The sequence below is a fragment of the Acipenser ruthenus genome, chromosome 45 (genome assembly GCF_902713425.1).
Source record: "Acipenser ruthenus chromosome 45, fAciRut3.2 maternal haplotype, whole genome shotgun sequence".
In the NCBI taxonomy this organism is placed as follows: domain Eukaryota; kingdom Metazoa; phylum Chordata; class Actinopteri; order Acipenseriformes; family Acipenseridae; genus Acipenser; species Acipenser ruthenus.
The window spans coordinates 7459137-7486181 of NC_081233.1; the positions used below are offsets into that span (position 1 = coordinate 7459137).

At 42.7% G+C, this 27045-nt stretch overlaps 2 protein-coding genes across 3 annotated transcripts; one reads left to right on the forward strand and one right to left on the reverse strand.

Annotated features, from left to right (window-relative positions):
- The first annotated feature begins 82 nt into the window (after positions 1–82).
- Positions 83–5635, forward strand: LOC117966986 (elongation factor Ts, mitochondrial-like). Of its 2 annotated transcripts, XM_034914009.2 has the most exons (7): positions 83–242; positions 1915–2067; positions 2426–2557; positions 3323–3445; positions 3538–3622; positions 3982–4417; positions 5205–5635. In XM_034914009.2, the coding sequence occupies exons 1-6, from the start codon at positions 198–200 to the stop codon at positions 4386–4388; spliced, it is 945 nt and encodes a 314-aa protein (XP_034769900.2). In that variant the 5' UTR covers positions 83–197; the 3' UTR covers positions 4389–4417; positions 5205–5635. The 2 variants fall into 2 exon arrangements, with proteins under 2 accessions (XP_034769900.2, XP_034769899.2); XM_034914008.2 differs by lacking the exon at positions 5205–5635 and having other exon boundaries at positions 84–242; positions 3982–4979.
- On the reverse strand, positions 5264–22031 carry LOC117401093 (advillin). The gene is made up of 20 exons (XM_059013248.1): positions 21750–22031; positions 19417–19522; positions 18971–19045; positions 17566–17762; positions 17069–17177; positions 15086–15196; positions 14319–14524; positions 14147–14225; positions 13488–13586; positions 12749–12902; positions 10866–10966; positions 9994–10131; positions 9573–9731; positions 8655–8834; positions 8012–8157; positions 7407–7551; positions 6582–6770; positions 6171–6239; positions 5830–5949; positions 5264–5400 (listed from the first exon to the last, which is right to left on the reverse strand). Exons 2-20 carry the CDS (start codon positions 19474–19476, stop codon positions 5287–5289), a joined length of 2451 nt encoding a protein of 816 aa, XP_058869231.1. The 5' UTR covers positions 19477–19522; positions 21750–22031; the 3' UTR covers positions 5264–5286.
- Positions 22032–27045: the final 5014 nt, after the last annotated feature.

Genomic DNA, 27045 nt, shown 5'->3' on the forward strand with positions numbered 1-27045 from the left:
GGAATCTGTAGAATGCATGTGTGTTTTAACCAGTAGGGGCAGTAAGCTAATTCCCTAGCACTTTGTCCTTAGGCAAGGCGTGTTTGACCTTGTTGAGTTGCCGTAGTCGGCATGGTTTGCTCAGTGAATGACTTTATCGAGCAGTATCGGACTGACGAGACGGGTTTTAGAAGTAGCGTGTGTTTCTAACCCCTGCAATGTCAGTCTATTCAATACTTAGGGTTGTCAGGGCCGACCTCAAGGTAAGAGAGTTGTGATTTTACCTTACTGACTAACGGTGGTAATTCATAAACAGAACTGAAATACTTTACCGGTATTATGGTCGTGTAGCCGTCCTGTCCTCGCTTTTTTACACAGCGTTGTGTAACAATTCAGATGATACTGCATGTAAACGCGCTGTGTCTGGGGTTGCCACCTGTCCCGGTTTTGAGGAGGGTGTCCCGCGATTTCAAAATGCCTTGCCTGGACACTGAAACTAAAAACGTTTTAATATGATCCCGTTTTTAATCGTTGAGCATCCGTGTAGTTTACTACAGGCAACACCGCACTGTCAGTCCCGTAGTTGAGAACCCGTCAGATAAATCACGATAATATTACTGCATAGACGCTCAATATTAATTGTCAGTGCTGTGTTATCGTTACCTGTTGGATGACTGCAGGATTTCTGGAGAGTTTAAAGTTTTACAAATTGACAGATTTTCCCGGCTTTGTTTTTGTGTTAACCCAAGCTGTATTGTTTTCAGTTATGCTATGCAATGTTTATTTGCTATAAAGGATTGTTTTTTGAAACCTTTGAACTGTTTTAGAGAGGGTTTATTCGATTATTTGTTATTTTCAAAGCACCAGGATGTTTGCAAACACTGTTGAAAATACAGCCACTAAAATGACACTAAACCTTAACAGCTCTGTGAATAGAGAGTGACTATGGGCAAGGCGGCTGCCCTTCAGACTGTGTAGGTGCTTGGTTGGAAGGTGTTTCCCTGTCAAATTCACACATTCCTACAGCAGTCAGGCAATCTGATATTAAATCGACAAGGCTACCATGTAAAGCAATAGGAAACAGTAAACAAAACATGTTTTTAACTTCTTTTTATACAAAGGACTAGGGGCTGTAAGGTGGGGATGTTACAAGTGATGGACAAAAATAACATATTTGCTGTGAAGTTGTTCCACCTTGAATGGAGCTATCATAGAGGATGCTTGCAGACTTGTCTAGCGTCACTTTTTCTTATTTTTTCCATGTGCGTCAAACCCTGTGCAGTCCCACTTCTGCAATTTTGCTCGTTTTAAGTGTATTTTACTACTTTGTAGCTATTTTTTAATGCGGTCACAGCATAGGAGGCACTTTTCTAAGAGTGATAGCGTTTCAGGAATGGGTTCCCAAGCTGTGGCATTGCCACTGAGTCAGTGAGATCCACTCCAGGTTTCACAGGTAGAATTATATGAACTACATCAGGGTCTGCATACAGGTTTAATTGATTCAATTAAGCAATTAAGAACAGGGTTGGAGAACCAACTTCACATTTCAAATGCATTCATGTAACCTTGATAGAACCCTTGAGAGATGCATCTCCTTAGCAAGAGAAGGCAGCACGAAATAACATTAGAAAACCAATCATTCAAACAGGACCAAAACCCATTTAAATTTACTTGATCCTGGTCAGTCAGTATTGACAGGATTTGCAAACCTGGTCAGATTTCAAATAAATATTTCTGAGTGGTTTTAAAAGGTATTGAGAAGAGGCTGTTTTTATGTTCAAAGGCAAACCCAAGATGAGCTGCTTGATGTACAAAGACACAGTGACCTGTTAAGGGGTTTTAAAACTGGCCACCCTTGGCTTAAAGGGACGAGCCTTGAAGCGCCTGCTCGCATGTGTAATGTTTCTCTGTTTTTCTGTTCTCTGCCTGTACCAGGTCCTGCTGAGACAACCAGCCCAGTCCCTCCACTCCAGCTCCCAGCGCCTGGCTGCTGACAAGACCCTCCTGGTGAAACTGCGCAAGAGCACGGGCTACTCCTTCATCAACTGCAAGACAGCGCTGGACAAATTCAGCAACAACGTCAAGGAGGTGCCTGGAAGCCAAGCCTGCATTTAACTCTTAACACATGTTTAAGATATGAAATGGTCTGTCTCGGGGCTTCTCAGACCCCTGAGTCTTCTGGTTTTGTTCCAGCTGAGCTCTCAGTTACTAAACTAAACCCTTAATTGATTTCAATTCTTAAACTGTTGGAGAGTTCAAGTGAACTATTACATTGTATAAGTAACTTCAAGTCTGCAACTTTTATTTTAGGAGTCGAGAGCAATTCAAAAGGTCTAATTAAGCAAATGATTAGTTTTAAGGGTTTATTAAAATGCTGTGAGTTTTTGCAGGATTTTTACTTCTGTTTTTAAATGGTGCTCCTTCCTCTTGGCTGTGTGTGGCGCAGGCGGAAAGCTGGCTGCATGAACAAGCACAGAAGGAGGGCTGGAGCAAGGCGTCCAAACTGCAGGGCAGGAAGACCAGAGAGGGGCTGATCGGGCTGCTGCTGCTGGGGGAGCAGACTGCCGTCATGGTGGAGGTAGGAGAGGGCTCCATGGGTGGAAATAAGACTCCCACTGCATTGCAGTTTGATCCATTCCTGGTTTTACTATGAGTTTAGTATAGTAAGACACCTGTGCATGTTACCTATACACTGTGGCCAATCAGGATTGCAGTAAAACCTGGAATGGACAAAACTGCTATTCAGTAGGAGTCTTATTACCATCCCTGGGGTTCATAGGGTCCTCACAGTCTCCCACATGTTCTGTGTTTGACAGTGTACAGCAGGTGGTTAGATTAGTACAACATAATGCACATTATTTATTTCTTAACATCAGATGTACATTAGCAAGTAGCTTGAGTAGCTGGAATCACTATAGCAAAAGTGCATAAGGGTCCCCAGTTTGTATGAGCACCCTAAAAACGTTTCAGTCTAAAGGGACTCTTTATATACAGCTCTGGACAAAAGTTTAGCAGCACCCTATAGAATTAACTCATTTTTTATGTAATTGTCTCAGTCCTCAAATTCTAGGTGATGCAAAACTTTTGTCCAGAGCTGTGGTCTACAAATTCATCATATTTATTCTTTTATTCTTATTATCCTTTTTCTTTTTACATTATTAGTCTCCCTTCCAGTATGTTTCATTTATGATCACAAAGTGTTTTAAGTACAGTATAGTGCTGCATCTTGGTAATGATGCTGTAGGTCACAGGTTCTCGTTGCAGCTTGACGATTGGGGTGAGTTTGAACTGCAGCACCAGTCTAGTTTGTATCTTACTGGATTCATCTCTCCGTCGTGGGCAGGTGAACTGTGAGACGGACTTTGTGGCCAGGAATGTGAAGTTCCAGCAGCTGGTGAAGGAGGCAGCCCTGGCCACGCTGGCACACCACCAGAACAAGCAGGCCAGCCCAGCCAGCTACACCAAGGTACTGGAGAGCGGGCGCGTTACCATGCCTGAGCACTCTGAGAAGGGTCTGACCCACTCCCTCTCTCTGACCTGCTCTCTCCCTGATTACAGAGCATCCTGGGTGCAGAGCAGCTGTCTCAGCTGAGGTCGGTGTCCGATGGCTCTCCGCTGTCTGACCAGGTGGCCCTGGCTATTGGTAAGAACTGCTTGCTACACGCCATTGGAGCATGTGCAATGTTGCCTTTGTTGTTTGAATATTAATCAGCGACCAGGCATCGCGTATTAAAATCGGTCTGTCGTTTTCTAAGTAATCATGGCGGTCATGCACCATGTCATATATAAAGATTGTGGAGGACATGGCTCATGGTGATGCTTCTACCTTTTCATGATAGTGACGGCTATGATTTTGTATATACAGCTGTGGCAAGGAATATATGGCACCGACATTGGGGCTAATTTACACTGTGCTGAATAAGGCATGACTTACTAGAGTGCGGGTACAGCAAATGTAAAATAATGTAGGTTATTTAGTTTTATTTTGTCCTTGATTTGCAGGTAAGCTGGGGGAGAACATGGCGCTGAAGAGGGCAGTGCTGGTGGCGGTGTCGCCCGACTGCCACATCGGCTCCTACGTCCACGGCGCCCTGCCCGCTGACGATCCCTCCCTGGCGGGCACCTCCTTTGGGAAGTACGCCGCTCTGGTGGTGTGCCACGGCGAGGCGGGGACGCTGCCGGAGATCGGGCGCCGGCTCGGGCAGCACGTGGTGGGTGAGGCCCCCAGCTCCCTGGGGTCCCTGGAGGACCAGCCCTGCGGAGACTTGGAGACCAGGCTGCTGGCGCAGTCGTTCCTGCCCGACCCCAGCCGGACAGTGGGTCAGTACGTCCAGGAGAGGGGGGTCAGAGTGCTGGACTTCGTCCGCTTCGAGTGCGGGGAGATCGTGGAGCCGGAGCAGCAGACCTAGAGGAGCCCGGCCTGCCCAGCGTTGACCAGGTCAGGCTGTACTAACGGCTCCTTCCCCATCCGAGATACATCACCCGCTGCAAGCTGACGACGCCTTACTGAAGATAGTGATACCAAACCTTAAGATCTAATGATCCACACTGTAATGCCCATTTCTGTGTCACATGTGATCCAATACTTAGCCAGCCCTCTATTATTATTTTTTAAATCCAGCCTCCCAAACCAGAATTTTTCATATGCAGTACAGGTGAGCTTCCTAATAAAAGCTGAATCCCAAAACAGTAATTGTGTGAATATAATAATTGTTACAGCTGTGTATAATGGTATTTAAAACAGGATTCGTTCATCCGACTTTTCATATCCGCCCTCACTCTGGTCGCACTGCAGTCGGATAAGCAGCAGATTACTGTATTAAGATTTGCCACGATTTAGATCATTAGGACTGCATTCCTGTACTTGTGAATATTACGTTATAGATATGTGGTAATGGTACATCTACTTACTACAATGTGTAATAATGTGTAAGGTTTTCAGAACGTGTATGATGTGATTTATATATGTTTCTGTGTTGTCTATAAAACAAAAAAATCCATCCACTGTTTTTTTTTCCTTTATTAATATCTGGGCTATAAAGAAAATAAGATGTCCCAAATTATACTGCAATACAGAGCAGTCAGGACAAACCTGTATCCCTGTCTTATTTTGTAACGGGTGATATGTAGACACGACAAAATCAGCAGCAAACTGACAAGAAAGTGGACATTTATTTTAATTTCTATGCACATTGTTACATACAAACCCGCTCTTAAATTTACAGAACACGCAGCCCATGTCATCCTCTTGTATTGAGCCACGGAAATCATTTTTGGTGGCTGGCGTCGCGAGGAGCCGCACCGTGGTTAGAACAGTCCGTGCCTCTTCTTGAGAGTGATCTGCTTCCAGCCAGGCATGGCAGAGAACTCTCCCCGGGAGATCCCGAAGACGTCAGCGAAGTCCTGGTCCGAGAGGTAGTTCTGGAAAACACAGGACGGGGCGTGTTCCAGCTTCCATTTAATTTCCGAAACGTTTTAAACTTTAACAAGATTGGGAATGGCTGTAAATCTTGCCTTCATAAGAAACCATCCATCACTTTTGTATAAATTACTGAAACATGTATGTGCAGAGCATTTAATTGCGAAATGGAAAACTGTACAGAAATACTGAATATGAAATAAACTGGCCTATACTGTACAGTTACAAATATATGAACAGTAATATCTGGGCTGCGTATTTTTTTTTTTATAACAGTTAAACTTTCCAGCAAAATTCTTTCCTAAACTTATAAACTGCCAACACCCCTAAAACACAGGTGACCAGGATTATTATAAAATATGATACACACAGTGTTCAATAAAAAGAGGAGGTTTTGTTTAAGTGAATGATGAGTCAGATCCCAGCCCTACCTCTTTACAAGCTGGGTCAACATCCTCGGGCAGCTCATGTTTCTGTCGGTTGACCAGCTTCTCAGGGGGGTAGCACTTAAAGGAGCTTGGGGCAGGAGCGACCGAGGCTTTGCTCATGTCCTGCAGGGAGAGAAGGAGAGGAGTCAGGGGGCATGTATGACCTTGCACCTCTGGAGGCATGGGCTTGAACAAGTGTCCAGCGAGTCATACATTGAGATCACCAGTGTAATCCACATCACAGGGTGCACCCTCCAGTACAGGGCAGGCTTGAAGCATGGAGACTGAACTGCTGTGGTCCCTCTCATGTTTCTCACATATTTATTCATAAAAGAGACACTCACTGTAGTGAGCTGGGTAATCGAGGCTGCATCTCCCAGCTCGCTCTTCAGCTGTTCGTAGGACTTACCCCCCTGCAATAAAAATAGAAACACATGTATTAGAAGTTCGAGAGCACTGTATGGAACATAATGCCTGTATAACTGATTCTGAATGTCCCAGATCACCTTGACAGACCACCTCCACAAACCCCAACATTATTATAATCTCAATAAGTTGTGCCAAAGAATGTCCTTACCAAGTTTCATCACATTTGGATATGCGGGACTCTAGATGTGGCTAAAAATATCAGCGTGAGATTGATACACACGCATAGGCACCTTCAATCAATCTATAGAGAGATAGATATCTATCTCTATTTATTTTTTTAAGTGGCTATTGAATGAATGCTGGTTGGATAATAGAGAGAGACTCACACTCCACTTCTGGGGGTCCCAGGCCAGGAACCACCCTGTGAAGGTGGGGGGCTCGAAGCCCTGCTTGAGGATGAGGATGGGGGTCTCCAGGTCCCGGCCGCTGGGGTGGGTGCGCAGGTACTCCTGGGAGGTGACCAGGGCCTCCTTCTTCTCTATGTCGTTCGCCTCCCGCCCGATCCACAGGAAGATCTGAGACACAACAACAATAATAATAATAATAATAATAATAATAATAATAATAATATCTATAGGTCCTTGCAATTACTCAAAAACTCAAATGACTGCAGTTATCCAAAAGTGACTTACAGAGACTAGGGCAGTGGTACTCAACTCTGCCCCTCGAGATCCAATCCAGTCCAGGTTTTCACTCCAAACAGGTTCTAATGTAGTTAATTGAAGCTGTTAAGAGGCACTTAACTAATTTAGGACCTGGGTGGAATAAAGACCAGGACTGGAATTAATCTTGAGGGCCAGAGTCGAGAACCACTGAACCAGGGGGTGGACTATGCATCAGCAGCTCCTGCTGCAGAGTCACTTACACATCCATATAACAAAACAAACATGATTCATGCATAGCAACTTGATCCATTCCTGGTTTTGCTACAAGTTTAATAAGACACACCAGATCTTGTTACCGATACACTGTGGCGAATCAAGCTCGTAGTAAAACCTGGAATGGGTGAAACTGCTATGCAATAGGAGTCTTATTTCCAGCCCTCTGATTTCAAATGTGGGTTTTATAAACGCAGGTGGCAGTTTGTGATGATGTCATTGAAAAGTGGGGACCGTGCTGATGAAGGTGGCAACAAGCCGGCTGAGCGTTACCTGGTCCCAGGTGTCCAAGAGCATGACATCATCCTCGCTGAGGTCATCCTGGGTGAACTGCGTCACCTCGGTAACGATGAAGCGGCCCGTCTTATTGGAGCACTCAAAGAGGCGGGGCTGGTGGTCAGGCTCCACCTGTTGCAATCTACCAATAGGCGGAAAGAATGAAAAACACAAAAATAATTGAAACCCACACAGATGCTGTTCTGAGAATTATAACCGAAAGGACTGAAAAAATCTTGATTTGGTTGGATCATATTGGTACAGCCATCAATTCACTTAAATAGAGGCTAATAGAATGCTAACCCACACTGGCTTGTTAAAATAAATAAGAGGCAGTGTGGGTTAGCTATGTTGCTGCAAGCAGAAACGTATTAAAATGAAAATCAAAAACAGCAGCTGTGTAACATTGCTGCCTCTTGATGCAAACTGACAACGGACTGATGCAAGTGCTGTGGGATAGCTTGGGATTGATATTAACTCAACTTTAATGAAAATGTGGGTTACGATTATCTTGCCCTGAGCCCTTCAATTATTGTACGTGTGTGTGTGTGTGTGTGTGTGGGATCGATTCCCCCTGCCTCATCACCCCCTCTTTGAGGTACCTTTTGTCGTTGGCGTAGGGGGCTCTCCCTCCAAGGAGATCCCAGAATTCCAGGGGCTCCATGCCCTCGGCAATGATCTCCTGCGCCCCCTTCGAGATCACACTGGCCACCTGCTTCGCCATCTGCCTCTCATCACCACTGGAGCCCTGGGCAGCAGAGACACAGAGGTGGTCACAATAGTATCTCATAATGTACACCTACCAACACCTGGTTTATAAACACTGAATCGATACAAGAGAAAACACCCGCGATGGATTTGGACAGGAAATCAAATCTGGAGCAACTGGGGAGTTATACAGTATCTATATAACAAACTTACTTTGTAAGAAAGGTGATTTCTAACACAGTGTTTTTAGGCTGATTGCTGGAAAACAACAAATCAAATGAACCATTGCCATTACATATCTGTACTTTAAATCCATCTCCATTGAATCCGGATAGCTACGGCATCTCCCAAGATTTAAATTAAAGATCAAAAACCCCACGAGGCCAGATCAGAGACGGCATGTTATTTATTTGGAGGTTGCACGCTGTTAAAATCTTGACGTTGCACCATATATAGCCCGCCCTGCTACCATGTGCTACCATCCTCCTAACCCGACCCTCTTCCCTCCCTCCCCCTGGTTCTGCAGTCTGTTCTCACCTTGCCGCACCACACGAAGCAGCCCTCCTGGTGTTTGAGCATGAAGACGTCGTTGGAGTTGAGCGAGGAGGAGAAGGCAGGCACCTCGATAGCCTTGGTGTTGGACGGCTCGGTCCCCTTCACCTGGAAGAGCCTCACGGGGGGCTCGGGGGCCGTGTTCCCCTTCCGAGAGCTGCCGCCCTGCAGGGACAGAGAGCCAGGGTGGATCCAGCGGAGAGGGGGGGAATCAGGGAGTCAGGTCGGGCTCAGTGCCTTACCTGATTAATGTAGGCTAGGTCAGCCAAATTGGATTTAAATTAGCAAGCACCAGCTGGTTGATCCAGCCTAAAACTAGCGGGCAGCAGTGTGGAGTAGTGGTTAGGGCTTGACCGGAGGGTCGTGGGTTCAATCCCAGTTAGGGGACACTGCTGCTGTACCCTTGAGCAAGGTACTTTACCTAGATTGCTCCAGTAAAAACCCAACTGTATAAATGGGTAATTGTATGTAAAAATAATGTGATATCTTGTAACAATTGTAAGTCGCCCTGGATAAGGGCGTCTGCTAAGAAATAAATAATAATAATAAAACTATAGCCAAAAGTTTTGCATCACCCTATAGAATGAACTAGTTTTGCTTCATAAAGTCGAATGAAACCTGCTGAATAATATCATTTTTGAGGTTTCTTTGATTACATGATGTTAAATAAAAATCTAAATTATGTTCATACAGCTTTTTATTTATTTAAATTAATTATGTCTCAATCCTAAAATTCTAGGTGATACGAAACTTCTGATCATAGCTGTAGAGCATCCCAAACAGCCTCACAGACCTTGATTATAACCAAATCTAGCACGACATTCCCTAAGGTGGCATCAGGCAGCCCAGGGTTAGTTCCAATCGGGGTCTGTAAAACCGGCTCTAATGCTATCTTATACCCACCTCGAAGATGACCATCTTTCCCTTGAACATGGACATGAAGTGTCGCGGCTCCTTGCCCATAGTGATTCGCACCTGGACCGGCTCATCTCCGTACTGCTGGTCAAGAGTGACCGCCTGGAACGCTGAGGCTGCCAGCTCGTCCTGAGTGGCGTGGCGACCCTGCGGGGAGGTCAAGGGGTCGGAGGTCAGGAAGGGTTCAAGACGAATAACATTTTCTTGGATATTGTGGCTGTGTACGATTCATTCATTGAACCCTTTCGTTCATGAAATATTGAAAATAGCTATCTAGGTTTGGACATGTAATAAATATGTTTATGTGGGGGGAAAAAATAGCATCCTTGTGCTGTTTGACGAGGATTACTTTGACGAGCCAACAAAACAATTGAATGAGTCTGCAGGTCGCAGGTTGCCCAGGACTCACCTGCCAGATGTACAGCAGGTAGTGCTTTTTGCGGTTCACCTCGTAGGTGTACAGCACCAGGTAGCAGTCTCCCCCATAAAAAAAACCATGCCACTCGGGCTCCACCAGCACCAGCTCCAGATTCTCAATCCGCCACACCTGAGGAGAGAGACGGGAAACTGGGGCAGTCAGAGAGAACGGGTCCATCGTTTCTATTACTTCTGATGGTTTTGCCTTAGAATTGTGATTGAGCGTTTAAGTTATGTAGGTGTGGAAATAAGACTCCCATTGCACTGCAGTTTGATCCATTCCTGGTTTTACTAGGAGTTTAATCAGACACACCTGAGCGTGTTACCTACACACTGTAGCAAATCAAGCTCATGTTAAAACCTGGAATGGGTAAAGCTGCTATGCAATAGGCGTCATTTCCATCAGATGGATGCTTTACCATTGAGAGGGTGAAGGTTTTGCATCATCCTAAAGAAGTAACTCATTTTGCTTCATAAAAGGTTGAATGAAACCTGCTGACTGATGTTATGTGAAGATATTGAATTACACACCGCTTTGTAGATTTTTACATAGTTAACGAAAAACTGACAAATAAAAAAATTTGACATTTGGAAATCTAACCTGTAAAACTATTATGGCTTCCGGTCGACTTTTGCGATATCATTTTGTAGTTTCTTTGATTACATGATGTTAAATAAAAGATGTCAAATTATTTTCCTATAGTTTCCTAAAATTCTATGTGATGCAAAACATTGTCCATAGCTGTAAATTGTCTTCCAATTTAATAAAATCACAGCTAGCGCATATTACAAATCAGTTTGGATTAAACGCTAATTCTGGAACTGGAGTTGTATGTGTGTGACAGATGGGAGAGGAGGACTCACCTCAGCCTTGCCCGCACCATCATCAACCATCCTCTCCTGGGCTGCGACCTCTGGCTTTGAGTGCATGAGACTCGCGTCAAACTTCTCCTGGCTGACTTTAGCTGGAAATCAAAGCAGGAACATTCCTTCAAGACAGGTTTAAGAACACTTGCCATTTGAAACACGCACAACTCATTCTAAACACTACAAACAAAGTCCCAGACCATCATGGCTATGGCAAAAGGTGTTGCATCACCTAGAATTTTAGGATTGAGACATAATTAAAAAAAAACTATATGCAACATGATTTAGATCTTTTATTTAACATCATATAAATGATATCGCATTTTTCAATTTTTTGTCAGTGAAGTAGTGTATATGGAAAACTACAAAGCGGTATGTAATTCAATATGTTAACATTATTCAGCAGGTTTCATTCGACTTCATGAAGCAAAATTAGTTAATTCTATAGGGCGATGCAACATTTTTGGCCATAGCTGTAGATTAAAATAAATCATCCTAGAATGATCGCATTGCGACTGGAAGAGTCAGTGGTGTACAGACTCTGCACTAGCATAGGAAATCCAGTAGGTGGCGACAACAGCACCACAGTGCAGCCTGTATGATCAACACTGGGTCTCAAAACAAGCAAAAACCTTCAGGCTCTTCCTGTAGGCTGCTGGCAGCAATGCACGCGTGTCTGATCCCTTAGTTTGCATCCTGTCTGCTGTCCTGTGTTGTTAACAGGGATGCAAGTAAGTTTGCACAGCAGAGTTTGAGTTAATGCCTGTTAGTATTTGCACATCTCCTGTGCTCTCCCAATAAAGCCTTTGGAGTCCTTTTAGCAATCAATATGAAGCCCTTGCACTCAGTTATAATATTAAAATGGTTTTATTCCTTTGTGAAAACCAGCTCCCGTTTCTAAATAGGTTCCGCAGTGTCTGCTACTGACAAACAAAAAGCATTTCTGTCTGTGAGATTATAGTACTAGTCTGCAGTGTTGAGTGGAGTTCTCTTTCCTCTGAATGCGTACAGGGCCGCAGTGTTGAAAGAGTTAACTCACTGAGCTGTATTCAGCCACACAGACTGACTTATTGTGTTGCGAAAAGTTTGCATAGATGTGCAATACATTACCAAGTTATGCAAATGGGATCAGATGAAAGTTGAATACGCCGCTGTGCATTCTCTTGTAAAACTGATGCAAACGATAAGAGTCATAAAACAGAACAGGCTGGTTTCCAAAGCAGTTGCTACAGTCTTTAACACTGCTGTCATATATTTAAAAAAAAAATAAAACAGGACCCAAGTTATATCCAGCAGTCCACTCTCTTAGACTCAATATCGTGGATCTGCAAGATCCTTCTCTGTGTCGTTCTAGAAGTACAGCTTACAGGTCTTTGGAATAATGTAGTAAAGGCACCTAGAAATTAGCTTTGACCAGTTCTAAAACCTAGCCAGTGTAAAGGGAAGTATATTCTGTATGTCCTACACCCAGATCTTGTTGATCTGTGGTACTGCGGCAGCCTAGTTGGAATTGTAAGGTATATTAGTCCCCAGAAAATCTGGATTTTGCCTGCACCTCGTAAAAAGTAACAAATATGTTGGTAATATTTCTGCAAGTCTTAAAAAATCATGCTGAGTTTGAGAAAGTTGATAGAACATTGTATCCTGTAAGGTCCTGGGACAAATTACTTCACTTTACACCTTTTGTTGACTAAATCTGAGCTTTTGAGGTATTGGGGTTGGAATTCCCAGGTAAGCTAAGACTACTCCTTTGGTCAAACTTAAGGGATGATGATCTTAAGTAAGTCCACACCCTGACTCTCCACGACAGGATCCCGGTGGCTGATTAGTTAACTCTGACCCTCCTCTGCATCCTCAGCTTGGAAGAGGCCCTGGCTTACCCACTTTGCCGACGTTGTAAGTCTTCCCCAGGCCCGCAGCCTGGTCCTTGACTGTCCACTTCTGGAAGAGCTGTTTGAACAAGGCGGACTCGGCTTCATCGTTCACGGTCTCCACGTTGGTGGTGCGCGGGTAACCTTTCAACTTAATGAACTCCTGCAGCCAATCAAATAGAAGGAGGGCTAGCGATTTACAATCATACCTCTTCTGAGTAAGGAGCTTCCAATTACATTTCAATTGCTTTTTTTTTACTTTTACCTTAGTGAGTAACTGGACCGAACGGCCATCTTCATTATATTCCAGTCATGACTTTTCAACTCTGCTAGTCCCATCCTATCCTTTGTTAGCTTTATTAAAGTTGTCACTGCCACCCCACTTAAAGGTGTGGAAACCAATGCTTTATAATCTGTTTCCTGGATCTCTTGTCCCTCAGCAATCAACACAGTGCATTCAGTAACTGAGCGTCTCAGAGCGAGGGTTTTTCCTCTCACTCGGATCACAGATGAAATCCGCTCTGCAGCTCGGAGCTGCTCAGGGGGAGCAGAACTGAGCGTGCCGTGAAGTGGGTTCTTTCACTGAGCTGCTCTGAGCGGCTCACTTACTTCACGCACCCAGAACAAACTGCATCGATCCATCAAAACAGTTGTTTAAATAAGGCTTTGTGAACCGGATACATCACCTCATATCTATTCCGACGTATTTTAATAAATCTGAAATGGAGGATAGATGAAAGCCACTAACCAGAGCTCGTCTCATGGCAGTCAGCTTCTCCTCTTTCGTGGCTCGTTTTCCTTTCCACACAAAGATCTTAACTCCTCCTTGGTCCAGGATGTAGCAGTCCTGGAAAGCAATGCAAATTACAGACTGTTCATTTAAAATATGGACAAATAATCCCCTGTGTGCACGCATACTGTATTGAGGGTCTTTACAACCCAGGAGTGGATTCATATACAGGGCACAATATCATTAGAAATTACAGCACAATATTTTGCTGAAATTGAAATTACAATGCTATTATGTTTAATTTCAATTAGTTATAATTACGCTGCAGTAATTACAATTATGAATTACAATTACACTAAAGGAACAAACAGCTCCACAACATGCTTACTCAATTTATTCTAAATATCCCAGCAATAATCGCAGGTATAAATACAGAAACATACTGTAGAACTTTTCTTTTCAAACAAATGGGGTCACCAGAATCTGTAGAATGACAAATAAAATCGTAATTGAACTGTAATCTGTCAATTATAATATAATGTGTGCCAGGTTTCAATTACAACTACATTATAATTGCAATGAATTACAAGTTGCACAATTACAATTGTAATTGAACCTAACGTATAGGTTAAAATGTATATAAAAACATCCCCCCATGCACTTATTATTGAACTCACATCATGATTCAGTAGATCCTGGACCAGTGGCCTTGCAGCGACCTCTGTGACCTTCATCTGGCCGTCAGCGTCCGAAACACTGGGAGATTCAAAATAAAATAAAATCAAAACACGCTTCCCCTTTTCACCGTTTACAATTGATTCGAATGTCATTTCACGGCTCAATGCTCACTGGTAGAGAGTGACGTTGGCTTTCTGTTGCTGGTCGGCCTGTTCGTCTGAAGTTCCTGGGGGTAAACTTCCAGCACGCTCCCCCAGAACGCTGTTCAGGGCAGCCATAAGCTCGGCAGACTTCCCCTCTTCGTCTCCCTCCACCACTCTGATCTCCGCCCGGCCCCCGCGCTCCCTGTCTCGGATATCCTTGGCCAGCTGCATCCCCTGGAAGACATTTCAGTTTGTGTTTCTATATAAACTCTTATGCAGGTAGTGAACCGGTTTAACACAGGACGTCCGAATCTGTATAATATATGAAATTGTCTATGATGAAGGATTTAGAAAATGCTCTGTTTAGATTTTAAGCTTCAGTTGAAAAAATCTGCATACAATGAATGTGTTGCTTTTTTTTAGCTTGTTAATATAACAGACAAGCTCTCTTTGTCTTTTTTTTTTTATTTAAATGGTTCTGCTCCTCTCTGCTGCAAACAGACTGAGCTGTAACACACATTCAAATGAAGGAGCAGGGAAAATGAGGTGCCTTCAAGACTGAGATATGGAAACGAGTGCATTTCCCTATAATCAGCCGTTCATTATCACAATGCAAACACTGTAAATAAACTTGTCGCTGCCAGGAGCATGGCTTGGGCTGAGATGGCATATTTCTCTGCAGAAACATCTTTCAAGTCTAAGCTACACTGACTGCATCCATACCAGACCAATGGCAAGCCCTGGATGTTTGTGGTGGTGGCTCTCTATCCTAATTCACAGTTTGGATCTGGGTACCTTCAGGCGCTCCTGTCTGTTGCTCTCTGGTCCATTCCACTGGATGATGGCTTTCCCGATGTCCAGCAGGAAGACGTCCCCCAGGTTGAAGCTTGCCCAGGACATCTCCACCTGGGACAGACACACAGCGCACAGTGAGCCGCTGCACCAGCCAACAACCAAAACTGAGCTGAATGTGCTCTGAACTCAGTCCTGTCCATTTCAATTAGCACCCAGCTGGCCCTGCATGGTCCGTCTCTCAAAAATGCCAATTTCACGCCGTCAAACCAAATACAATATTCCAATGCCTTTGCAAGTCTTAAAAATCAGTTTTACCTGCAGAAGAGCTGACTGGAGAGGACGGCAGGCTAGACTGTCGGTGTGCGGCAGGTTCTGAGCATTAGGAGATGTTGTTATTTTTGGACACAGAATTTGCATGGAGCATCCTGTCATTAATGTGTGGCAGGTACTGTGCCCACACTCCCGTACAGAGTGGCTCCCTTTCTGTGTCTTTTTAAAAACTGCCTTCTTTCTTAAAATTGAAATGATCAGATGGCAGCAGTTTGAGCCAGCATGCTTGCAAACTCACACCAGTGGTCAATCAGATCTTGTGATTTACAGAAATGGTACCAGGATGCAGCCGCTTATCTAGAGTAGGTTTTTGCATATCCTGTATTAATGTATAAACATATGATAAAACAATAGATTATGAAGGAAGGACAGTGAAAATGTGATCAGAGGTAATCAGCAATTTTTCAGCATTGGTTTGCAGGGACTAGAATGGTTTCTACACCTTACCAGATTAGTCAAATTAAGTGGCATGTTTCATATAGAATAGTGTACAGGGTGCTGCACAATTCAAGCAGATATCCACACCATGCGAGTCCAGAGGGTAGGGTTACTATTGCAATGCATTCTGGTACCTTTCACGGCAGGACTACACTTACCAGAATGCATTGGGGTGTGAGCTGAAATGCCTCAACTGTCCCAAACTGTCCTGATGTACATGAAGTCATACGGTAAGCTTATCAGAGGGGCTTCTGGTCCCACTGAATTTGAGTGGGGTGACTATCAGCTTGGATCTTACTCTATGCTATATATAAATAAATAATTAGGCCTTTTAATCTGATACAAATTGGTAAGAGTTTCAGATACAGTCAAATAAAACACAAATAAACGGAAATGCTGCCTGAAAGCAACTTTTGAAGAGTCAGAGTCAAATTAAAAAGTTAAATCAACCATTTGCTGAGATCCTGCAAGAAAATGCACATCGCTGCCTAAAAACAGTGTTTGTAGAAAAAAAAGCATGAAGCTGTGATGGTATAGATTTGAGCGTGAATTTAGATCCCAAGGCTAGGTTTGGTTTAAAATAGGAGTCACATATGTAAATGACAGCATTTCCCTGTGTTGGCTTTTCAATGTTACAATGCAAATAACACCACCTACTCACATCCCAGCTGCACAGCAATGCCACTGTGCGCCATTGATTTATATTAGTTTCATATAAATGAAACCTTATATGCCAAGCAAACACATTTAAGAAATGATCGTCTGAAATCTACCCTGCACGAAATTCAATGTATGCATCTTCGTATCATATTTTTTTGTTTCATAAGTAGAAAAAGAATCACTGTGTGTTTGTATTTTAGCATGCAACCCAGTGCAGGGATGGGAACAAGACTCCCATTGCATAGCAGTTTGATCCACTCCTGGTTTTACTATGGGTTTAATATATGACACACCTGAGCTTGTTACCTGCACACTGTGGCTGATCAAGCTTGTAACAAAACCTGGAATGGGGGAAACTGCTATACAATAGGAGTCTCATTTCCATCCCTGCAGCTGGCTTTGACATCTTACTTTGCAAGAACCATATATTTTTTTAAACAGCACACTTTTATACTAGCTTTACAATGATGAATTCTTCATCTGACATTGCCATGACAATAGCTCTCCCCATTGGCACATATGAAGGGACAGGAAAAAAGCTGCCTCTCTACGCACCTCCTTGGCCGTGACGTTCCTCTTTCCCTTCACATGCAGCAGCCTCTTCACATCATAGCTGTTCGTCTCCACATGCTTCATCCCTGAGGCAACACCCCCCTTCTTGTAGCTAAAAAATGAACATTAAAAATGAAAACTCAGTTTACGGCAGCAAAAATACGTCCACGCCTCAGATGAGAGGAAAATATTCTTCCAATCGGCTTTTAGAACAGCCGATTGGTACTCGATTGTAAACGTGAGGGAAGGACAGCTTTCCTTGTTTTGAAATCAACTCATAAACAAATTGATTTATTGAACGCCTGCCGATAAATACTTCTTAAAAGGCAATTCCGAGTACAAGCCGTAGACTCACACGGTGCCACGATCATGATTTTAAATGCACTGTAAAATTGCAGTAAATGTCGATATATCGAAGACTATAAGGTACGTTAAACGGGAATGCACAATCAGACCTGGTAAATAGGAATCCCTGACAGCAGAGCCTGCAGCGCACTCACATGATGCCCTGTTTGAAGTAGCCTCGGAAGCAGTCCGACTCGTGTCCCTGAACCTCCCGGTGCTGCACCGGGCTGCCCCCCAGGTGATCGTCCAGCTGCGTGGTGTAGATGGCAGCAGAGCCCTGCTCATCCAGACTGGACTCCAGACCGATCCAGTAGTGAATATCATAGGTGAAAGTGTTGCCCGACTTCATTGTCTAAATGGACACAGACATAGCCACCAGTACTGAAAGCATCCCAGTATTAAAGGGGTTGGAACAAAGACCCGGAATGGAAGAGCAAACTTTGGACACCCCTGGAGTAGACCAGCTACTGATGTGACAGAGTTGAATAATCAAAGTAAAAACAGTTGACTAGTCGCCACTTTACAATAACTATCAATAAATCGTGTGTGTGTACGTAGTGTTACATGACACTTTGCTGTTTGTGCTCTGTATTTAAAAACTGCTTGGATTTTTTTTTTTTAAATACCATGTGTGTGTCATGGATTGTAACCTCAACTGCACTTCTGCCCATTTGTTTCAGTCAAACTGCTAACATGCACTTTAAACACACACTACTGCTTTGAAATGAAAGTGTGATTAGCTGACCAGCTCACTTTTCTAGTCGACTATTCAGAGCGACCCCTAGCAATGTAATTCCAGTAAATGTACCCAGAATGCTCCTGTAATGTTTTATTCCCTACCCAATTACTTCTTGCAACATGTTCAAAAATAAAAGCAAGGGACGCTGTACCCAACACTGCTAATAAGCGCTGTTGTTTTTCAACCAGATGATTTGTGAGGTTTAGTATTGCAATTAGGTTTTTTGGTTTCTGTGCCGGAGCCAAACCCTTACTGAATTTAGAGAATGCTAAAATCTGACCCCTGCCAACTCCACTTAAAACTGATTTGAGGAGCTAAAAGGCAGGCTCTGTTTCTTACTGTTCATTAAATTAGGGATTGAGATCTCTCAGGCCTGCTCATTTAAGAGCACACACACACACTATATTGCCCCTGGTTAACCTGCGGGGTTAGCTAGTTGTTCAGTTTAGCCTGGTGCTGTGATAATGACTATGCACACCAGGGGTGCCAATCACTGCTTTACCAAGAGCCACATTGTAATTTCCACTGACTTCTTAAAGACCAACGTGGTACAAGTATAAAATCACAGTTAACGAATGTACTCTTTTTGCTAGAGTTTGCATATCATCTTTTTAAACAGTTTCAACCGCCCCAATAGAGCTCTCAGAATCATCTCTAACCTCTGAGTGCAGCTGGTACACTGGAGTGTAACCGTTAACCTGTCCCCCCTGCAACACTCAAGTGGATGTCAAAAAATCCATCAGTAAGCTGCATCAGTTTAACCGCAGGCTTTAAATATAACAGAAACTGGGAGGTGGGGGGGGGGGGGGGGGGGTTCTTACAGAGAGCAGGATGTAGCAGTCGCCTTCAAAAAAGCTCCCGTACGCCTTCTGTGGCACTGGGGCCAGATCCATTTTCTGAGAAAAATAAACAAGATTAACATTAAGCTCAACAGGACAATGAATCAATGCTAATGTATCTGCACTGGCATCATCTTGTTCTTGCACTGAACTGCTCCACACTTTGCTGTATTCTACTACTGCTCTCAAATCATAACTATACTTCCTGTATTTTGCACTTGATTTTACTCTTAAAGGTAACCGTATTCACGTTTTGAAAATGTCTGAACAAGAAAAAATGCTGATTAAAAAAAATAACAGAACAATGCAATAAATTGTATTTTTCTTTTTTTGCTCGGCACAGCAAGCTTGGCAGTGAAAAGGTTAAGAAAAAAACTTCTGCTTATTCCAGAAGTGGGAAGAGGACGGCTGCAGAGGTCTTGACTCACCTCAATTCTCCAGATAATGATTCCAGGAGTGTTGTTTATGGCTTTGAATGCGACCGCCATGGCAACGACTGAAACGGGAAGCCTTTTACGATGAAACTAGAACTCTCTACAAACAAAATGAATAAACAAAACCATTCAAAAGAACCAAGTTAGTAAGAAAACTGCAAAATTACCATTACATGGGTAAACCTTTTATTGTATAAGAGCATTTTTGAAAAAAAAAAAAAATCCCTTGTTAATTTATGCTTAGCTTCTCGATGTGATTCATAACCTCCTTCTGTTGCAAGTAGTCTGTGGCACTATTCACGCAGCTAAAACCCGCCTTTGAGGGAATATAAATAAAGAAAGTTGATGCAAATTGATTAACAAGGTGCGGTAACAGAGAGGGAAATAATACTCTTACCGCATAGCAGTTTCACTGTATCACTGTGTATAGGCAACACGCTCAAAACGTCTGATTAAACTCATAGCAAAACCAGGAATGGATACAGTCTTATTTCCATCCCTGCTGCTAACTGATAAAACTAGAGTGCGCAGAATTTTTTGGAAGAGTAAAGAGACACTGAGGGATTGTGTATCAGAGCAAGACTGCGAGACAGCGGAGGTTCGTAGCAGTGTGAAACACGCCTAGTACACAGTACACTGCAGCCAACAGCTACAGAAGTGCACACTCATTTCTGTTCAGACACTGGCCCATCCCTTAAAATACAAACACAGTGGCACCATCCACACAGTTTGACTTATGATCAATATCCATTAGTAATTTCTACATTATAGTTCGCTAACTAAAACAACAACAACAACAACATTTGGTCAATATTAATGCAATCTAATTATATCCAGTTTGCGCTTGGAGACTCAAACCAGTGCACACACATACAGAGGGTCCGCACGAACACAATCCATGCGTAAGGGACCCCCACCTTTTGAATGGGATCCCTAAAAAAAAGATTTTAAAAAACAATTATTGTTACCTAAACCATTGCTAAACACCACATTGTGTTTTTTAAGCTTAATAATGTATATTTTATATTTGTGATGCGGCAGTCTAGAAATGACCAAAAAAGGATTGGTTGTGGAGAAAAAGTGATGACACAGTCTAGCATGACCACAAAACCACATGACTGCCTATTTGGGCACGTGAAGGGGCTGGATTTGTGCAAAGATCTGGTTCATGTTACAAGCAATATTTGCATGCAATATCGGAACACAACCAGGGCTATAGGACGAAAAACAATCAGCCCCATTCTTTAACCACATCAAACACAGCTTCTTATGAATAAACATGCTAATAAACATTGGTTATGATGTACAGTGGATGGAATTTTGGGGTGTGAAGTCTGATAAATATCAGCAAGAAATGATTGTACTTTACCAGCATATAAAAATGTGGGTTTGTTCACTTCAGCACTAGCTTTGTGACAATTAGACCAGCGTGTTTATTGATGCATACAGAAATCTAAGCGCAGAATAGGTTTCGCAAGAACTGGACAAGCGTTTCTCTAGATATCTGGAAAAGTGTGTCGTGTGTACGCCCAGCTCCACTAATAATACAGCGGAGGCTGACTTTGATGCGATTCAGCCTTAGGAAATTTCTTGAGATTATTCTTCCTGTTATTTATCAAAGACACAATATGGTGCTGCAATCTAAAAGTTCATTTTCACCACACTAATCTCCATACAGAAAAGTTTAAAAAGTCCCATTATAAACCAAATGTGTTAGCCTGAAGACCCCCTAACAGCAGAACCACTAGCAGACCACAGCATTGCCAGCAAGGCAATGAACTGGGATCCAACGCTGCAGAAATCCTGATACTGTAGCACACAGTCTGTCTGGTAGCATTGTATATCATTGTGAAGCCAGTGGTGTTTCAATATATAAACATATTGCCTTTGATAGATAGTGGTACCATTCCACCGATGGTGGCATCATACCATCGGCCCACCTTTCTCTCTTCGTACAGAACCATTGCCTTGACATATTATTTGGAGTGCAACAGTCTGCGTGGCACTTGAAGAACATTAAAAGGGTGGATTCAAAACACATGGACGAGAACTCTTGAAACATTTGTCCTGCCTTTCTTTAAAAAGACTAGAAAGAATGGAAAAGAAAGAGGAAGGAGGGGGAGATCAGGTGAAATAAACAGCAACAAAGCCATCCTTAAAAAGTTTGCTGTATGCCGAATCTTTTTTTGAACATTTAAAGTTTAAACAATTTTTTGGCACGAAGACAAAGCTTCAGATTTATGTATTAAACTGTGCATGGAAAGTGATGGGCAAGGTGGGTGCAGTAAAATAAAAAATAAAGACAAAACCGGTTAAAATCACAGTACCTCAGATCTGGATTCCAAAACAGCAGCTCTTCCACAAACTCCCAGTACGCTCTCTGGGACCAGTATCACCAGCAATCCAGTAGGCTACCCAGCAACTAATAAAGCAGTCGGACGAGCTCCAGCCTTGCACTTGGAATATTTGAATGAGTTTGCATGCTCTAAACTTTGTGCGGCCCCCCTTGTCCAATCATTACGCTGGCACTGCGCGATTGCAACGTCGCAGGCAAATAATCATACAAGCTCGTATTCAAAGCAGATGAGGCGTGGTCCTGGGGGGGGGTAAGCAAATTAAACACACAGCAGCAGCAGCAGCAGCAGCAGGCAGGAGGAGAAGGAGGAGAAGGAGAAGGAGGAGGAGGCTGGTGTGTGGTTCACTATATTGGGTGGCTTTCTCTCTCCTCTGGCTGTATTGATCTTCCTAAAGTGCCCTTCTGCTGAATAATTAAGGGAATAGCACAGTGCATTAGCCACACTGTCTGTGCATTAAGCAGTGCTGTACAACACAACTCAAGCATCTTGATGTTGTTTCCATTAAGCGCAATGTGATACAGAAACTGTGCCCTGCTCAGTACTGGATGAGTCGTAATGGGAATCGTTCAAGAAAATAGTTTTTATAGATCCCGGAATAGGATTTTGAGCTGTGTAATTATTTTCTGTTTTTACTGGGGTAACTATAGAGTTAGTAGAATAGAGCCACCAAAGAATTGTATTGAAGACCCCTATATACTTTCTGAAACATATATTCTATATATCTGTTTCATGTAGGTTCTGATGAGGTCTCCCACTGTTCTAACAACATTAAATAATTAACTTAACTGATCAATCTATATATCAATTTTGTAAGGGATTTTAAGGCCCATTAAAAGTGATGAATTGCAAACACTTAATCTACAGAGCATGCATAATACAAACAATAGGTATAAGCTACAGTCTCCATGCCTCAAGCCTGCCCTGGACTGGAGGGAGCACCCTTTCTCTTAGGGGGTGAGGGAGCAGTTCAGTCTCCAGGCCTCAAGCCTGCCCTGGACTGGAGGGAGCACCCTTTCTCTTAGGGGGTGAGGGAGCAGTTCAGTCTCCATGCCTCAAGCCTGCCCTGGACTGGAGGGAGCACCCTTTCTCTTAGGGGGTGAGGGAGCAGTTCAGTCTCCATGCCTCAAGCCTGCCCTGGACTGGAGGGAGCACCCTTTCTCTTAGGGGGTGAGGGAGCAGTTCAGTCTCCATGCCTCAAGCCTGCCCTGAACTGGAGGGAGCACCCTTTCTCTTTGGGGGTGAGGGAGCAGTTCAGTCTCCATGCCTCAAGCCTGCCCTGGACTGGAGGGAGCACCCTTTCTCTTAGGGGGTGAGGGAGCAGTTCAGTCTCCATGCCTCAAGCCTGCCCTGAACTGGAGGGAGCACCCTTTCTCTTAGGGGGTGAGGGAGCAGTTCAGTCTCCATGCCTCAAGCCTGCCCTGGACTGGAGGGAGCACACTTTCTCTTAGGGAAGTGAGGGAGCAGTTTCACATAAAATAATTCAGGACTGAAGGGGTTAAACTAGTGTTGTACCAGGAACATGGATTTCTTTCGAAACCGCACGTATTAACATCAGTATAGGGAGCAAGGTGTGATAAGATTCATGATATTATGGTTAGACTTTTTTTATTCAAACAATCCCTGAATACGTAGAGCCTTTATTTTTCTTTATATATACCTGTATATTAAAAAGTGCTTTGGAGTTCTCTGTATGAATTGGGTTAAACAAAATGAAGTGGTGCCAATGGGTTTAACAAACCAGTGTTTCAACAATAAAGTGGAAGACCAGAGGAAACTCAGCAAAGCTGGTCAGCAATACACAACACTGCACGCCACTTCCAGGAGTTTTTTTTTTAAAGCTTTGAGTTTGATCAGATTGTGTGGTTTGAATACGCTGCACTCATCCTCAATGCAAATGCCTGCTGTGTTTCATTCTCCCAGCCATATTAGGACATGCTTGAGCTTCTGGGCTGTACCTGCTGAGGAAATAATCCATGGAAACCAAAATAGCCACAGGCGTCATTAACTGTGGGGATTAACCCTGTGTTGAAATGTCTTATAAACTTTTACCACGGTATTTTTGCAGTTTTCCCATAGTTATACTATGCAGTTACCATAGTTTACCCTGGTTTGCTATGTTTTTACCATGCTTTCACTATGGGAAACTTTTGTAAGGGAAATGAGCAGCATAGGGATCACCCTACCATGTCAAGGGGTGATGTCTGATGCAATGCATTTTCGTGGGTGTTCTGGCTGGGAAGAGCAAACGAAGGGTGATACGTGATGGTACTGACCCAGCTTTAGTTCAGATGGATGTAACATTAGTGCTGTTTCGTGCTGGTTCTGATCCGACTGCTGCTACGCCACGCAGCTGCGAAGGTCATTTATTTTACAAAAGCTCTAGGTTCATAAATAGATTTTTTTTTTTACTCAAAACAATAGATTTGCTTCCAGAAATACATCGTTTCCCATGCGATTAACGTGAATAATGAATGTGATTCAGTGCAAGGTTGTCCGTATGATGTGCTGCAGTACTGACACAAGTTAACAGCACCGGCTTCAAGAGGTCTCTCATTCACTCTCTCAATAGAAGCGGTCTCTCATTCACTCTCTCAATAGAAGCGGTCAGTTCCATCAGCCCCTCAGTATTAGAAGAGTTTGAAAACGAGAAGAGGCTGATTGGCCCCATCAAGGCTCATCCCTTCTTAATGCACATTTGGATCTATTTAAACAGGACAGGACCGGATGGTTTTGAATGTTTCTAGTGTTTCAGACTCTTCACCTGGTAGGCTATTCCATGTGTTTCTAACCGAGTGCAAACATGCTCTAAACTTGTACTCCTCTTTCATTTATGCCCCCTCTCGTTCTAGTCTCTGGTTTATCTACACCAGTCACAATTTCAGAAACATTATTCTCTTTCCATTTTATTTTTTTACACTACATCCGGTCTTTAACCCACAAAACTGGGAAATGATTTAGTAGCAGCAATTTGCCCACCCTTTAAAAAACAAACAAACCCCAATAAAATGTCCAGGAAATTGTATGCACAATAGCGTGCAAATATATCAGAGCACCCCATTGCTTCTGTATCAGAGCACCCCATTGCTTCTGTATCAGAGCACCCCATTGTTTCTGTATCAGAACACCCCATTGCTTCTGTATTAGAACACCCCATTGCTTATGTATCAGAACACCCCATTGCTTCTGTATCAGAACACCCCATTGCTTTTGTATCAGAGCACCCCATTGTTTCTGTATCAGAACACCCCATTGCTTCTGTATTAGAACACCCCATTGCTTCTGTATCAGAACACCCCATTGCTTCTGTATCAGAACACCCCATTGCTTCTGTATCAGAGCACCCCATTGCTTCTGTATCAGAGCACCCCATTGCTTCTATAGTTCTGATTTGTTGTGCAGATGAAAATCAAACCACTGGAACTGAAAATCTTGTAGAATTGTCAAAATAGGCAAATTAGTGATTGTCCATTTGAATTGGTGACTTTAATAGGCCACACATGAAATTAATTTACAAGAGAAAGAGAAAATAAACACAACTACAAATGGTAAAACAGCAGTGTGGAGTAGTGGTTCGGGCTCTGGACTCTTGACCGGAGGGTTGTGGGTTCAATCCCCAGTGGGGGACACTGCTGTTGTACCTTTGAGCAAGGTACTTTACCTAGATTGCTCCAGTAAAAACCCAACTGTATAAATGGGTAATTGTATGTAAAATAATGTAATATCTGTATAATGTGAAATAATGTATAATGTGATATCTTGTAACAATTGTAAGTCGCCCTGGATAAGGGCGTCTGCTAAGAAATAAATAATAATAATAAAACGCACTTCACTTTTTTGAAGTTTTTTGAAATTCTCACCCCGTGAGGTTTTCATGCAGGTAGGTATATAAAAGGATATACACGACAAATTTTGAGGTGTTGTAATAAATTTGCACACGACTGTAAAATATAATCGAAAATAAAAAAACACCTTGTGTATCTAAAACGAAGTAAAGCAGACAGGAAATCCCACGATCCACTCAAGAGCAATGGAACCTGAACCAGACAACAGGATTCTTTGCTTACGATTGTAAGTCGCCCTGGATAAGGGCGTCTGCTAAGAAATAAATAATAATAATAATAATAATAATAATAATAATAATAATAATAATAATAGAACCACCAGTGTAGCCAATAGCCAGCAGCGAGAACGATTCCTGCATTACCTGCTCAGTACGGACGCTTATCAACCTGTCCAGGGCTTCAGTCCTTCAGGAAAACATTAAATAACACGAGACAGCATTTCAATTCACAGGGACACGCCACAGCTGCAGCTCTGGAGGGCGGATTGATAAAGAAATGAGACCGCAGTTTAAAAGTTTCACTAGGCAACAAAAGTTAGTGTTCCATCGATTTGTTTAAATATTAAACTAAATATCAACTAGGATTACTTTAAAACAAGAGGGTATATTTTAAAAAATATCACTGTACTGTACAACGGAGACGATACTGCAAATGATATACTTACCGGGTTTCTATATCAATGCTAGCCAACGATGTATGTGAAGGAATAGGCTAACCTTTAGCGTGCTATATCTCCAGGTCCACAAGGGGGCACTGTTGCACAGAGCGTACACACATTTAAACAAGAAACGTAGTTTTTAACATTTGATTTGTTGCATTTATTATTACTTATTTATACAAAAAAAGTTCCAAAAAATACAAAACAGAAATTTCAGGCATTGATATTTCAAGTTTTTGAAAACGTTTTCCAAACCCCCCCCCCCCTTTCAAAATAATAAAAAAAGAGTTCAACAAATAAATAAATAAATCCAACCAACAGAGTTCTTTTTGTGTTTTATTTTAAAGAAAGTTTCTTTTGATACAGCCATAGAAAACCTAATTAAAAGATTAAAGATCCCTTTTTATATAGACAAGCTTTTGGTTTTGGCAATACTGAACCTGGTTAGAAAAAAAAAAAAATCAATCTGATAATACATTTAAAATAACAAGATTTGGCCCCTGGATCTCTTAAGGAATGCATCATTTAGTCAAATAAAACATTAAGAAGCAGGGTAGTTTAAAATGACAAAGCAAACTGTATATTTGTCAATAGAAAGCGTTCAATCCATTTGTTTTAAACTATTCAATTAAAGGAACATTGCATCTTCACGCTGTTTAAATACTTTTAAAACACTGCTAAAAAAAATAATTTGAAACATAAAGCTTGACTGATTGCTGGGGACCTGTGCCTGGGCTATCTGTACAAGTTAACCCTAACTTGTTGC

Bases quoted from the DNA above. Each gene is read 5' to 3' on its own strand.
- LOC117966986 (XM_034914009.2), top strand. From the start codon at position 198: ATGTCAGTCTATTCAATACTTAGGGTTGTCAGGGCCGACCTCAAG. The intron at 243-1,914 runs GTAAGAGAGTTG...TGCCTGTACCAG, and splicing joins TTGTCAGGGCCGACCTCAAG to GTCCTGCTGAGACAACCAGC. The intron at 3,446-3,537 runs GTACTGGAGAGC...CCCTGATTACAG, and splicing joins GCCCAGCCAGCTACACCAAG to AGCATCCTGGGTGCAGAGCA.
- LOC117401093 (XM_059013248.1), bottom strand. From the start codon at position 19,476: ATGGCGGTCGCATTCAAAGCCATAAACAACACTCCTGGAATCATTATC. The intron at 17,763-18,970 runs GTAAGAACCCCC...GTGTCCATTTAG, and splicing joins ACTGCTACATCCTGCTCTCT to ACAATGAAGTCGGGCAACAC. The intron at 6,240-6,581 runs GTGAGTCTCTCT...TTTTTATTGCAG, and splicing joins GGGACCCCCAGAAGTGGAGT to GGGGGTAAGTCCTACGAACA.